The sequence below is a fragment of the Pimephales promelas genome, chromosome 23 (genome assembly GCF_988280905.1).
Source record: "Pimephales promelas chromosome 23, fPimPro1.hap1.1, whole genome shotgun sequence".
Lineage (NCBI taxonomy): Eukaryota > Metazoa > Chordata > Actinopteri > Cypriniformes > Leuciscidae > Pimephales > Pimephales promelas.
This window is the reverse complement of record NC_142791.1, coordinates 11,381,739-11,396,587: the sequence shown is the minus strand read 5'-3', so window position 1 is coordinate 11,396,587 and position 14,849 is coordinate 11,381,739. Positions and strand designations below refer to the sequence as shown.

Sequence of the window (14,849 nt, the reverse complement as noted above, 5' to 3'; positions counted from 1 at the left end):
CATTAGTTTAAAGCAATGTTCCTGGTTCAAAACAAATTACACTCTATGGAGATGCAGTCGAGTATCAGAAAAAAAAAAAAAAAAAAAAAAACAACTATTCTTCAGTTTGTAAAAAAAAAAAACACTAATGCACTTACAATGGAAGTCTATGGGGCAAAGCATTCAGTTTAAAAACAGAGTGCAAAGCTCATATTATTGTTAAAGCACTCATATCAACCAAAAATTCTAATTAATCCCATTATTTACTCGTCCTGGGAGTATATGACTTTCTTCTTTTAGCCAAATGTCAGGTCAGAGGTCACTCTTTTGCTCGATTCGAGCACAGCCGTTACTGGAAGCCAGTTATTTATAACGTTTTTTATAAAGTCTACTTTATAAAGTGAATTTTTTCCTACGAAAACGCATCACTTTGCTTCAGAAGGCCTTGATTAATCCCCTGAAGTCCCATTACTTTAATGATGGATGGATGTTCAAATCTTCAAATCATATAAATCTTAGAGGAGGCAGGATATTTTTAGATATAAATATGGCAGAAAGAAAAATAAGTCATATGCACCTGGCTTTAAGGTGTGTAAATTATGGGATAATTAAACTTTTTGTTCATTTTCTAACCCTTTAATTCTTCTATAAAAAAAAAAATAATAATATTTGAACTACAAAGTTTATAAATTTTAGTGAAGTCCTAGCGTATTTTGCGTACAAGCAATTTAAAATAAGATGATGTTCTTTGTTTGTAAGCATGCCTGTAACATAACATAACTGAATCATGACATGAGAAATCAAATTTGTCATGTCCTTTTAAGATAAATGCAATGAGTTATATCATAACAGTGGCCATTTACTGCCAAGCCTTAAAGAAGCCTCCCCTTGAAAACAGATAATTTCAGACAGAAGGTCAAATTACACTTTTTTCAATTTTTAAAAAATATTTAGTAAAAAAAAAAAAACAGTTATTAGCATTATACAGGAACCTTAAAAATATATATATAATAGTTTAACAAATTCATGCCATGACCCCTTTAAAAAATGTAAATGTTTGAATGTTGTGTTTCATACCCTTACACATTTAATTTAAATGTTAGCAGGTTCACTGGTTGTACATAGTCATGAAATAACTGTGTATAGACAAAGTCAGTTAGCTATTTTAACTTGTTTAAACTTTAATACACTGTTTATTTTAACATTTATTGCCTGACCCCATATACTTCTACCATTAGTTTATTACTGTTATTTCAAACTAAACTCTAAATATCTTCTTAGGATCAGAAGTGGTTTGTCTTGTCAAATTTGATAATTTTAGTAAATTCTGTAATATTTTTTGATAGTTTTTTAATATATTATTTATCCCTACGTCACTAATAACCAGAAAGTCTTTAATCAGAGCCCCTGGTGTAATTGTTTTGCATCAATATAAGGTTCATTAAGGCTTTGTTCCTGCAAGAGGTAAAGAAAGGAAAAGAATATCCTTCCGCGCCCACAGCCTCTTCCCTCTGAAGTTTTGACTTGCATGCGCCTCAGTCCTCCTTCAACCCCTGCATTCTCTCCTCATGTCTTGTGCATGTCCTAGGAGTGCTTCTGAAATGTGTGGCTTGTGAATGGAGAACCTGTCAAAAGATTTTTGTACTGACCGCTTGCCACTATTGGGCTCTGAATGGTCTTGTGTTCAGATTAAGAAGTGTAAAAATGGAGCAACGCAAGCTGAATGACCAAGCAAACTCTCTAGTGGACCTTGCAAAGGTAAGATAATGAGTTGAATGTCTGACTAATGCATGATGGGCAAATAGGAGGTCCGTTTTTGTTTTAAAGCGCACATATATTGTAAGTCTACAGGTGTCAAATGAACAGACGTGATCTTTAAATTTGTTTCATCTACAATATTGTTTTCGTTTATGTGATACAGATAATTTGTTTCCTTATAAAGCAACTAAGCATATGGTTGATGTTAGTTAATTTATGGTTTTTCCTTCACGAAATATTCTCACATTAGCTTTTGTTATTTATTTCCCTCTTTCTACGCACAATACATCATGCTGCTTAATGGTCCGGAAAAGCTTTCATCTCCTGAGAGAAAAAAAAAGAATAACTGATGAGACACCTGAGATGTTAAAACAGCTTGATAAATATGAAGCACTGCATTTGCACTTCCCTTATGGACATTTTTTTAGACGGGCTTAGGAGCGAGCCCTGGGGAACACCAGGCTTGCTGCCAGCCTGACTCTGCAAAACACACAGCAACCTGGGAAAGGGATACACTTGAGATCTGTTGAGTCAGCTGGAACCACCTCTCGCACGAGCACACGCGCCGAAGCTGCGACATTCAAACATCCGCAATGGTCATAGCACCTAGCAACCTCTGTCTGGGCTCTGCCGTGAGAGTCAATAGTTAGTGTTACCCAATTACCCTCCTGTCCAGCACCTCCCAAAGAAACCGGAGAGGGTGACATTGAGGCAGAGCGTGATATGACTCATACTCATTTCAGCCTCCTTTTATCATTGCCGTAATTACCTCTCACCATAAGAGGGCGGTATAACATTAATCATGGCAGCAGCTGCTCCCAGTGGCAATGAATCCTATAATGCAGCTTAAAATAACTTGAGCAGCTGCAGTGCTTCTGCAACCTTCAGCCCGCAGACCCAGATACGTCACGTCTATCTTCTGTGACTCGTTTTTACGATTTTTCAAGTTTCATTTTTAGTTTTTCTTTAAGAATTTATGAAGGCAGTTTGTTCATATTTAGCGGTGTCTGCTATACTAAGGCAAGTGTCACTGTTGCACATTACACATCACTGTTGGGATTTAAACAAACGTAAAGCCAAAGTATTAAACTCGGGTGCACAACTTGAAACACAATGTCTGCTACATAGGTGAACTGTGCTCAAATCATGTGGCTTTTTGAGAAAAGGTGTGCTGTTATTTTTTTAATAAGCCTGAGTTTTACCATGGACAATAGTAGAAAAAAAATCACATTTAATTAAATTAAAGGAGGGAGCTGAGCCATAGAGATTGGAATATCAGTGTTGTACTCTTTTGATTTGTGTCAGTAAGCTGCCACCCTGAATACCTCGTACTAGCAAATGCACTGAACTCCCTAGCAACTACATAATAATGCGCTAAAAATAGAGAGACCACCTTATTAGATAGTGACCGATACTGATTTTTTAAGACTGATGATAACGATTTACTTTTGTAAACGTGTGAAAACCGATATGCTGTTTTTTTTTTTTTTTTTTTTTTTGCCTTTTGGGATAACTAATGAGCATTAGACTACAACAAACAATATGTATTTTGAAAAATCACTGTTGTTGTTAAGCTACACATTTCTAATTTGAGAAAAAATGGCTATTACTAAAAAAAAAGGATTTGTAATTATCTAAAAAATACATTGAATAAGTTTTAATAACATTAATAACTTTATCTGTTTAATACTGTTGTTAGTTGCCCCCCCCCCCCCATCAAATAGCCATTTATCGTTTGACCCAATATTTTTAAAATATCTTTTGTAAAGTTGTAGTAAATAAATTATGCATTGCTAATATTTGCACTTTTGTATACCGATATTCAGACTTTTGTGGTTCACTGACCGATTATTGGCAATGTAGTCAATGCAATTTTCAGTTGTTGTTGTTTTGTTTTTTACCAATATTCACAAGTCTTAGTATCAATTTTTAAAATATTGTCAAAAGTATGAATATTGGTAAACAATATCTGTCAAACAGATCATCGGCTTATCTCTACACCTTAGCATTAGCAAATAGTAAGCATTAACGTTACCTCGCAGTAGAAAGTTGTATTTTAGCATTGCTACTGCTTACTCTCAGAAAAAAAAGGTACAAAATCTGTCACTGGGGCTGTACCTTTTCAAAAGGTAAACTTTTGTCCATTTTAGTTGCTAATATGTACATTTTAGGACAAGTGCTAATATGTACATCTACTAGATTCTAATATGTACATTTTAGGTGCTAATTTATAGACTTGTGGTGCTAATATGGACATTTATTTGCTAATATGTACATTTTAGGTGCTAATATGGACATTTATTTGCTAACATTTACATTTTAGGTGCCAATATGTACATTTAGGTGCCAATATGTACATTTTAGGTGCTGATATGTACATTTTAGGTGCCAATATGTACATTTAGGTGCTAATATTTGCTAATATGTACATTTTACGTGCTAAGATGTACATTTTAGGTGCTAATATGTACATTTAGGTGTCAGCATGTATATTTAGGTGCTAATATGGACATGTATATGCTAATGTGTACATTTTAGGTGCTAATATGGACAAGGTGCTAATAAGTACAATTAAGGTACCAATATGCACCCTTTAGATACAAAATTGTACCTTTTGAAAAGGTACAGCCCCAGTGACAGCTTTTGGACCTTTTTTTCCTGCGAGTGTATAATACCATTCTATTCAACCAATCTTTTTTGAATCTCTGTTAATACCCTTTTCTTGACTCTTCATCTCAGACTCAAAACATCATGTACGACCTGGTCTCGGACCTTAACGAGCGAGGCGAAGACATGGAAAAGAGGATTGGGTTGCTGGAGACCAAACTGGAGACATTGCTTAGCAACTTACAGGCTCTTCCAGGCCTTATCAGTCAGGTGATCAGCCAGCAACACCGGGACTTTCTGGAGGTGCAGCTCCAGCCATTTGACAAAAACGGCCACGAGCGCTCACAGTCCGTCTCCCGGCGCCGGTCGTCCTCCACCGCGCCGCCCACTTCTTCCGAAAGCAGCTAGAGCTCCCAGCCCAGCCGGCGTCTCCGGAGAAGACTTTCGCCATCATATGGCCAAGTTGCATTTTACTGTAAAGCCTTATGGTTTCAATAAAGTATTATCCAAATTCTGATGGCACCATCAGAGGTTACCGGGGATAATGCGTTTGAAATGGATAGCTTCCACACATATCTTGTCGTTTTTTTGTTTTGTTTTTTGTTTTTTTTACATCAATAAATGATGCTGTTTCTCTGTTGACATGATCACAGAGAGACTTTTCTCAGTAACTAATGATGGAAAGATGGGGCTATCAGGTGAGCAAGTCCTTCCGGGGGGCTTAATTCAGGAAAGCAATGTGATGACCTCAAACGGCACTGAATAGTGCCGGACTAGTGCTTCCTTCCGAATCGTCTGTCTCTGCGTATGTGAATGAGATCTGACCTGTTCCTAGAATCAACAGGCATTAATAACTCTTTATCGAGGAACTAATAGCATGTCTGAACCCAAAATGGGCAGATGAGGAATGCTTCCCCTCCCTGTCCAAATAGCGAAAACCCTAGATTTTCACTATCAAAGGAAAGCGTATATCTTTTAGGTTAGAAACGGCATCAGCTGTAGTGTTCTTCTGTTGTGAGGCCTCTAAAAGTGACTATTCCAGGGGCACTGTTCACAACAATTTACGAAATGAATGCATCTGAATCTATACTTGCACTTTTTATCATTGCACTTCAATGCTTACTGACTATAATACGAATTTATGTTGCTCATTCAAATAAACAGACACCTTTAGTTATAGGATAATGGCCAGAATGTACAACGGTAATGATTGTGTAGGCTACGGCAAGGGCAGCAATGACACCTCGACTGAAATGACTGTGCTTAAAATGTAGATGTTAGATCGCTGCTGTTTATGCACCAACGTTTCAAACTCTCCATTAGTTCCAAAGGCAATCTATGGAATAGCTGAGAGGAAACGCTCTCGGTTCACTGTGCGCTCTTCGCTTAAACGGTCTTCAAAACGAGAAGAGATCTACTGGATGCTATTTATAGATCTATTTGTAGATCTGTTTAAGAGCAGCAACTATCTTGTATATGTTTGGAAATGCCTATTTTTGTATATTAATGAGGACAAGCACACCTCCAGATGCGTATGTCTTTCTCGAAGGATGTGTGGTGAATAACTCTGTTTGAGTGTGGAAGTGGAATGTAGAACCAAAGCTTTCAAAATGGGCAGAAAGAAGGGAAACGGATGGCCGTCTGGAAAACCTCACGGTTCCCCAGTAAGCTGAACCGTACCATTGTTCTGTAACGTGTTTCTCTGGGATGGTCCTCTGGCATGTCCTGTGAATTCAGCCTCAGTTTTTTTCATACTGGTGTTAAAGGTTAAACAAATCCACAGCACAAATCAAAATAAAGGACTTTCATACTTATTTTCCAAGCAATCGGTCTCACGCCATTCTAAATGTGAACACAAATGTCTGTCTAATGCAAAGAATTGTATTTATTGTGGAAGAGAATACGACCAGTACACCAAACTTTACTATCATTTATTGATAGCATGTTATTGATAGATCTGTGCACTTTAGATTCTAAAGAAATATGATGGGTTCATGTTGGATATATTGGTGCATTTCATAACCTGGCCCAGCAACAACACATCCCAGAATGTCATTAAGGGGTCACAGAACCTAACGAAACGATGGTGGATCCAGCAATTTCACCAACATAGAAACTATGAGTGATTAAATACTGTATGCAAAATGAATATAAACAATAAAATGAAGCTATTTAACAGAAAAGTGTGTTTGATTATTGATTATTGATTATTTATATATTTCATGAAGTAGTCCCATGCCAATGTCGTGTTAGCTTTGAGGCTGTATATGCCATATGCTAACAGTTAGCATTCTCTAAAATAGTGTTTCTCTTTTCTTATTATTATTTTTTTGTACAATCAGTTACTTTCTAGAGCGAGAATGAATGCCCTCCAATTAATGCCAACTTCCTCAATAGGAAATAAGCCTGTTGGTTATTAAAATACCTGCATGGTTAAAATAAAATCCAAATCATTAGTTAAAAAAAAATACATTGCTGATGATAGGCCTGTATGGTCAGAGCGTTACATTTCAACGGCTCTTCCTGTTGAAGTAGCATTTTATCTTATCCTTTTTGTGATGAGGCCATGGGTCCACAATAACCTTGTAAATCTAGCAACGTATTTATAATACATAGTGTACATAGTATGGTAGTCAATGGGGAATGAGATCTGTTTGATTAAACCATTATTCTAAATATCTTCATTTGTGTTCAGCAGAACAAATAAACACATAGAGGTTTGGAACAACATGAGGGTGAGTAAATACTGACAGAATGTTCATTTTTGGGTGAACTATCCCTTTAATTTTTCCGATTTGAACTCGGAGGTACGGGTTTTCGCAGGTGGTGCAGCTAAAGGCAGCAACGGAGCCTTGTTATCACAAAGACAGAACGCCCCTTCTCTATCTGTATGTATTGACATTTTTGATCGGTATTCCAAAATATCTGGAAAAGTGGAAGAACCCTATGGGAAGAACTGAAAGACGTATTTTCTCCTGTCCAGTAGGGGGAGCCATTTTGTCGGCCACGAGAAGAGGAAAACTATCGCGAGAACAGAGCGTGGCGTGAACAACTCATGGCAAAGCATGTCAACGGTGCGCTTACGAGCCAACACGCTGCTTAACTAAATAAGTAACATCATTTTTTTATTTTTCAAGTAACGGCTTTGAAAGGACCAACGTCAAAATGAGTTTACTCGCCAAAATAGCCGAAATTGAGAACGAGGTGGGTTGACATTTACAGTAACGTCAATATTGAATATATGAAAAATAGCCGTTAGCACGTTAGCGCCAAACCTATTCAACACTGAGTCCTGCTGCATTTAATAAATTAACTTGATATTCAATAAACCGAGAAGTCCAGTCTCACATAACAGTAAAAATTGTGAAATTATTTTGTTGTCTTGACATTGTCATTGTAAATGTGCGGTTTAATGAGCTGTCGGTGTCCTGCAGATGGCTCGTACTCAGAAGAATAAAGCTACCGCTCATCATCTGGGCCTGCTGAAGGCTAGATTAGCCAAACTGAGGAGGGAGCTCATCACTCCTAAAGGAGGCAGTGGAGGGGGCACTGGAGAGGGTCAGTGCTGCATAATCACACACAGATCCTGCAATATCTTGTCTCTGCCTGGAGCTTCATAGCCATGTTTTTATCAATGTCCTAAATGTGATTAAACTGGTCTGTTTTTGCTTTGTTTTTTTTCATTAACCTGGTTTTCCCCACAGGATTTGATGTGGCTAAAACTGGGGATGCCCGTATTGGGTTTGTGGGCTTCCCGTCAGTGGGCAAATCCACTCTTCTGAGTAACTTGGCTGGTGTGTATTCTGAGGTGGCTGCCTATGAGTTCACCACACTGACAACTGTACCAGGAGTCATCCGCTATAAAGGAGCTAAAATTCAGGTGAAACTCTTCGCACAAGTTTATCATATGCCAGGCAGATTGATTGTAATTGTGATATTTAAAAAGACACCATGCAGCTTTTTTAGCTTAAATGAACAGCTTCTGAGTTATTGACATGGTTTTATGACTCCTTTCGGGCTGAATGGTGGCTGTCTATAAATTGACAAATATTTTCTTTTAAATGGTTTTAAACATATCTTTGAATCTGATAACTGTTAATAATAATAATAATAACTTAAAAAGTGTAGGGAGCACCAAGCAGCATTTTGTAAAGCTTAAAGACTATGTAAATTTTTTGAACATCGAACGTTTTGTAATCAAAAAGCATTTCTAATTAATTGAAATTGTTAAATGTATTCAGTGTATTTACAGTTTAACAAAAATGACATTTTTATAGCCTTATGAAAAAAAAAAACTTTTATTTTGACGGGATGCCGTGGAGATCTTTGAGTTTCTCTTTGTTTGTTTGAGATGATATGACGATAACTTTTCTCAGTTGAAGCATTAAAAAGCTCATGAAGTGACTACGCGTTTATGTTTATGCAATCATGTCCTCATATAATGCTGAGGCTATAAAACAGCGCTAGCGTCACACGTGCTCCAGTGTGTTTGTGTGTGTGGTAAATGAAATCATGCATCTGCGCCATTCATTTAGAGACATCAAGGTGCACTTTATGATAATATTAAAGCTTAAAGCGATATAGTTTTTGAAATTAACTTTTTCACTCAATGTCCAATTTTGATTTGATTTACTAAATTTGGCTGCTAAATTGAATTACCAGGCATTCAGAACCAAAAAGAAAACGAAAAACCAGATTAACTAAATTACAGCTTATAAATATTTAGGCTTGATATATATATATATATATATATATATATATATATATATATGTGTGTGTGTATGTATAATATGGATTTCATATGAAGAGTTCAGATGCAAAAGCCTCTAAATGCCATTTGAAATTTTCTTCTTTAATGATGATTTTTATCAAACTTGTATATTTAAGTTCAGTAATTTCACTTAAATAACAATTAATAGGTAATTATCATTGCCATTTAAGTGAAATCACTGAACTTAAATATACAAGCTTGATAAAAATTATCATTCTAGAAGAAAATTTCAAATGGCACTTAGAGGCTTTTGCATCTGTACTCTTCATATATTCATTTCTTATTCAAACAGTGTCATCTGTCACCCAGCCATCTCAAGTTTGACTTTTTATTTGTTGTATTAGCTTCTGGATCTCCCAGGTATCATTGAGGGGGCCAAAGATGGCAAGGGCAGAGGACGACAAGTCATTGCTGGTAGGTAACTAACACACAGACTCTCATTTGAAGACGCTTTCAGTGCACTTCTGTCTTTTTAAGTGTGCTTTAGTACCTGTTTTACGTTCTCTCACAAATCTTAGCGTTTCCCTAATCTTAACTCCTTCCAACAGTTGCTCGCACTTGCAACCTTATCCTGATCGTCTTGGACGTTCTAAAGCCTCTCGGACACAAGAAGCTCATTGAACATGAGTTGGAAGGTTTTGGTATCCGGCTCAACAAGAAACCACCAAATATTGGCTTCAAGAAGAAAGACAAGGGCGGAATCAACTTCACTGCCACTGTATGTCTTCAGTGTGCCATTAACCCACTAATGCATACATCTAGAAAAGCATTGTTCAAGTCACCTTTCTTACATAAAATGAACATAAAAAGCAAACATATGTGTATTTATAACATTAATCAAAGGTTTTTATTTTATGAAATACATTTTATTCAATTTCTAAACACTTTGACTTTGTTGGTTTAATAAATAGTAATTGCAATTTAAGTAAATGGTAATAAGTTATGTACTTTAATAATACAAAATTTTGTATTTATCATACAATATTGCAGTGTTGCTCATAATAGATTAATCATGTCATTATTTTTTTATATTATTAAAAATAATCTCTTCCTTCTAATATCCTGTCACTCAAATGAGATCATAGCAATTGGAAAAAGACATGTGCCAATCAATTCCAGATGGACAAAATCAAGTCATCCCGTCCCACTTTTTTTTTCTTTTTTTTTGAAAAGCCTTTTCACAATATAGATCACAATGGGCTATATGCACGCATAAGTTCCGCATTTGACGTAAGGATGCTCGTCCATTTCCGGTTGTGTAGATTAAAGCGGAGGAAAACCGGAGAAAACGGGATTATGGCAGAGTCTTCAATATTTACTGTCCTCCCGTCTTTGAAACGAAACGTACATACGTCTAGATGTAATTTTATATATAGTTATGTTTATTTAATATAATTTTAAAAAGAAGCATAAACACAACGAGGGGTGTCTGTTTTATCTGTTTTTGTGACTAACGTTTCATTAGTATAACCATGGAGTATAAAATTCAATATAAATTCTCGGTATTGCATTGGACTCTATGATCGGCGGAAGTTATCGAGCATCCCTAATGCTTCACCGGAAATACCGCCGTGCATAGAGCCCATAGAGAAGAAAATATGGTAGCAATTTTTCTTTCAAGCTGATTTTAATCTATTCAATTCTAATCAGTTGTGTTTACAGTTGTCATCATGCTTTTGTGTTTCAGTGTGCTCAAAGTGAGCTGGATGCTGAAACTGTGAAAAGCATCCTTTCAGAGTATAAGATCCACAACGCTGATATAACCTTACGAGGAGACTGCACAGCTGACGACCTCATTGATGTGGTGGAGGGAAACCGGTAGGACCATATTTACATCCTTCAACCTCAGTCATTCTCACTTCAGAAGAGATTGTTCACATGGTTTTAACCTCTCCTCTAGGGTTTACATCCCCTGCATCTACGTACTCAACAAAATCGACCAGATCTCTATTGAGGAGCTGGATGTTATCTATAAAATCCCTCACTGCGTGCCAATCTCAGCTCACCACCGCTGGAACTTTGACGACCTGTTGGAAAGGATCTGGGACTACCTGCAACTAGTGCGCATGTGAGTTACATGTTCCACTGAGCTCGTTGTAATGCGTTCTGTGATTGCATGCTTAGAATGTGGCCAGAACAACTTGAATGAGGGAGGACTGGGTACCTGGCAAGCAAAAGTTATTTGCTGTACATATTGTAGCCCCGACTAAATATTTTTCTAGTCGATTAGTAGTCATTCATATAATCCATTAGTCGAATAATCGCAAGATTAACGACGGCAGAAAGCGCGACCTGATTAGGGTTATAACGGTACATGTATTCGCATTGAACCGTTTCGGTTCGAGGCCTCTGGTTCGGTACGCGAACAAACCGAACGATTCCTTGGACCATTTTTCCCACCAACAAAATTCGTGCTGGTGTGACCACCACACCGTTGCGCAACATCAAATGGCAAGCGTAATGATAGCGTAGCGAAACTGCGCTACTCATTATGTGCTTCACGGATCGTTTACATCTGTGCAGCGCAAGCCGATCTCGATCAAGCAACACTGTTACTACACAGCGCTAAGAGATCCAGTAAAGAAAACATTTGAGTTCGCCACTGAAGTAATAACATCGCTGCAAGATCTAGTGAGATTGTGCCGTGAATGAACTAGTAATACTTTACGTCCACAGACCAGCAACATTCACCATTGAGTCAATATAGTAACACTAACTGTAACCAGTTGAAATGAGTTTTTAAGTATTTCACATCTTTTTCCAGCACTTCAAAACTCAAATAATATATAAATAAATATATATTTATATATAATGATATTTTTAATGTGCTGACCAAAACATTATTTGTTCATCCTTCAAACATGACCCCCATTTATAAACCTGAAACCTTCAAGATGTAGGAAAACTCAAACTTATTTGAAAATATTTTTTTCTTTTAACAAATAGGACATTTCTCTGGCATTTTTCTTTTTGCTGTATTGAAAATGTACCGAACCGTGACTTTAAAATCGAGGTACGTATCGAACCGTGATTGTTGTGTCCCGTTACACCCCTAGACCTGATAGTTTTCTTTATTTTACAAAAACAAGTTTGCTGTTATTGTGAGTTCACACAAATACAAGTAGACCCTTTAGTTTAGGGCTGCACGATTAATCGCAATGAAGCGTTTTTTTAAAGCTGCTCCATGTGAACACCAGAGGGCGCTGTCACGCACACACTAGATATGCCCCTTCCGCAGAATTACTTAATGTGTCTGCTGTTATCAGGGAAAAAAGTGCTTGTGATGGCGCTGGCACCTCCATGTCATGCATTTAGCCTGTTAATCTTCACACTCCGCACAAACACTTGGATATGCGCCTAATAGTAGCGCGCATTTATCAAGGTTAACTTTACAGCAAGCAGGTGTGTAAATTTGCTACTTGCGTGTTTCAAATGATAAGCCATATTTGAGGTTGATGGATGAAAGGTGAACAGTTAAATTTCCTGCCCGACATACTTAAATTACCACAAAGAACCGCCGTTCTAAAACATTGTGTACTGAAATGTCACTTTCAGTGAAAATGCCATTTTGCCTGTGTGAAGCTTACAGCAACATAAAGCAGTATCATTTATTATAATGTTCTACTGGTTAGTTTTCACTGCCAGACTTTACAGTTTACAATGGGCACTATCTATCATAAAGCCACTTCATAATGTATAATAACAATGACTGATGTTTCACAGCTACACAAAGCCGAAAGGACAGCTTCCTGATTACACGTCGCCTGTAGTGCTTCCAGATGAAAAGACAGCTGTTGAGGACTTCTGCTTAAAGATTCACAAAAACCTCATCAAAGAGTTCAAATAGTAAGTGACTTAAGTAAGCTCTTGTGGGTTTTTTTTTTTTTTTTTTTTTTTTTGGAAACTTTGGTTTTCTGCAAGTGGGCTGGACCTAGTGATCTCTGATTTTTCTCTCAGTGAAGATTGCTTTGAAACCTAGTCGGGTGAAATTGAAAGTGTATTTCCTTTTTGTGCTGTGCGTCATTTTTCATCTGTGTTGATAGCAAATGTCTCTGGTGTAAGTGCATCACTGGGTATCTTTTATTTCTCACACATGATGAGCACAGTATCTTAAACTCAGTTCCAAGGTTACAGTGTATGTTACGTTACTTCCTTGGGTTGGGAAGAACTTGTTCCTAAATTCTGGGTAAGAGCTCTTCAATTTGGTAAAAGAAAAACATTGATCAAGTATCTCTTAGGGATGGGCATTTTTCAAAGATATTGCATTCGAATATTCAGGCTCATAAAAATCGAATGTTCGTTTATTTAAATGATGTTTAACAAAAAGACGTTTTTGAAACGAATGACGTTTTTTTGAAAATTTTTTAACGTTTTTGTCACCATTTCTGAACAAGCTTACAGTTAGGCAATATACACAAGCTTCCAAGTTTTAGTAACTAAACTTGGTTTTTCATCTAAAATTTACATTAATTTATTCCAATTAATACTTTAACAATTGCAACACTGATTTTTAAAGGGACAGAATTGGATAACAATGTCAAATTTAACCCTCCTAGTCCTTTAAAACAACAAAACCGCATAATTTCATGTGTAAATCTACACTTCACTTTCTGGTCAAAGCTGACCCGAACTCAAAAGTTGTAACAATTTTGTTTAAATGGTTTTATTTCTTACGTATTTTTTTGTGTAAGAAGCTTTTCAAATATGTACATTTCTTTTTGCCAAAATGCTATAGTTTCTGCAGATATTGTACAACTCGCACTGTTTAAAGGAAATCCCCTATTAATGCATGGTTCATTATTCATTTTTTGTATGTAATTTAATTTGTCACAGGTTTTAATTCGTATTACCGTTTAACTCCAGAACCTGCAGTTGAATGAATTTGGTGCAGATTTTTAAAAATTGTCCCATGTCAATGAAGGAAGATTTAAAACCCTATGTAAAACATGTAGTAAAATGCTACTGTGTTGAAACGTGCCTACTAGCATCATCTCTCTCTCTTTTCTCTCTGCAGTGCATTGGTGTGGGGGGCGTCAGTGAAGCATAACCCGCAGAAAGTCGGAAAAGACCATGTGCTAGAAGATGAGGATGTAATCCAGCTGGTCAAGAAATAAAAGGACTCTGATGCTTTGCATGATCATTACACTTCAAAAAAGAAGTAACAAGACATTTCTAAATGCCCCGAAGGTTCCCATGGCACACTTGTTGTTCATTCCTTCATTTTATTTTTGGACTCGGATAAGGTATGATTGCAAATCTCAAAAATGCATCAAGCATATTCTCATATGGATCTTGCGTTATTCGGCATCAGAAATGGTTTGAATGCAGTTATCGAATAAGTACAAATGTGGGCTGCAAAACAAAGTGAACTTCAATAAAACTCTAGTATAAAAATCCATGGATGTCTAAATGTGACTTTTTCATGACAATTCAATTCACATTTATTTGTATAGTGCTTTTCACAATACACATCGTTTCAAAGCACACTACAATTTACAGGGATCTGTTATCAGAGGTAACTGTAAGTTGTATTTCAGAAATGTACATTTACAAATTAGCTAAAAATGTACATTTTATTTGTACATTTAATGTATTTTAATAGTCAATAATAATGCAATGTAATAATTTCAGGCAGAAACAGTGAGCTAATTGAAGTACTAAATACTTTACAAAACATATGATTCAAGTCTTTTTGTAGAATATTGTCAGCAATGTTTACCAGATGAACAAAATC

The 14,849-nt window shown here is 36.5% G+C and overlaps 2 protein-coding genes across 3 annotated transcripts in view; both read left to right on the top strand.

Moving 5' to 3' along the window:
• Positions 1–6,516, top strand: part of kcnn2 (potassium calcium-activated channel subfamily N member 2) — a 38,621-nt gene extending 32,105 nt beyond the window's left edge. The window contains exons 8-9 of one of the 2 annotated variants that reach the window (XM_039677202.2): positions 1,668–1,737; positions 4,477–6,516. In XM_039677202.2, coding sequence (XP_039533136.1) covers positions 1,668–1,737; positions 4,477–4,752 — 346 coding nt within the window. In that variant the 3' untranslated portion in view covers positions 4,753–6,516. The remainder of the gene's footprint in view (positions 1–1,667; positions 1,738–4,476) is intronic. The other variant, XM_039677203.2, reaches the window with a different exon arrangement.
• Positions 6,517–7,370: 854 nt separating this feature from the next.
• On the top strand, positions 7,371–14,513 carry drg1 (developmentally regulated GTP binding protein 1). The gene is made up of 9 exons (XM_039677898.2): positions 7,371–7,548; positions 7,779–7,902; positions 8,049–8,224; positions 9,460–9,529; positions 9,664–9,833; positions 10,803–10,933; positions 11,016–11,183; positions 12,839–12,961; positions 14,130–14,513. Exons 1-9 carry the CDS (start codon positions 7,510–7,512, stop codon positions 14,227–14,229), a joined length of 1,101 nt encoding a protein of 366 aa, XP_039533832.1. The 5' UTR covers positions 7,371–7,509; the 3' UTR covers positions 14,230–14,513.
• Positions 14,514–14,849: the final 336 nt, after the last annotated feature.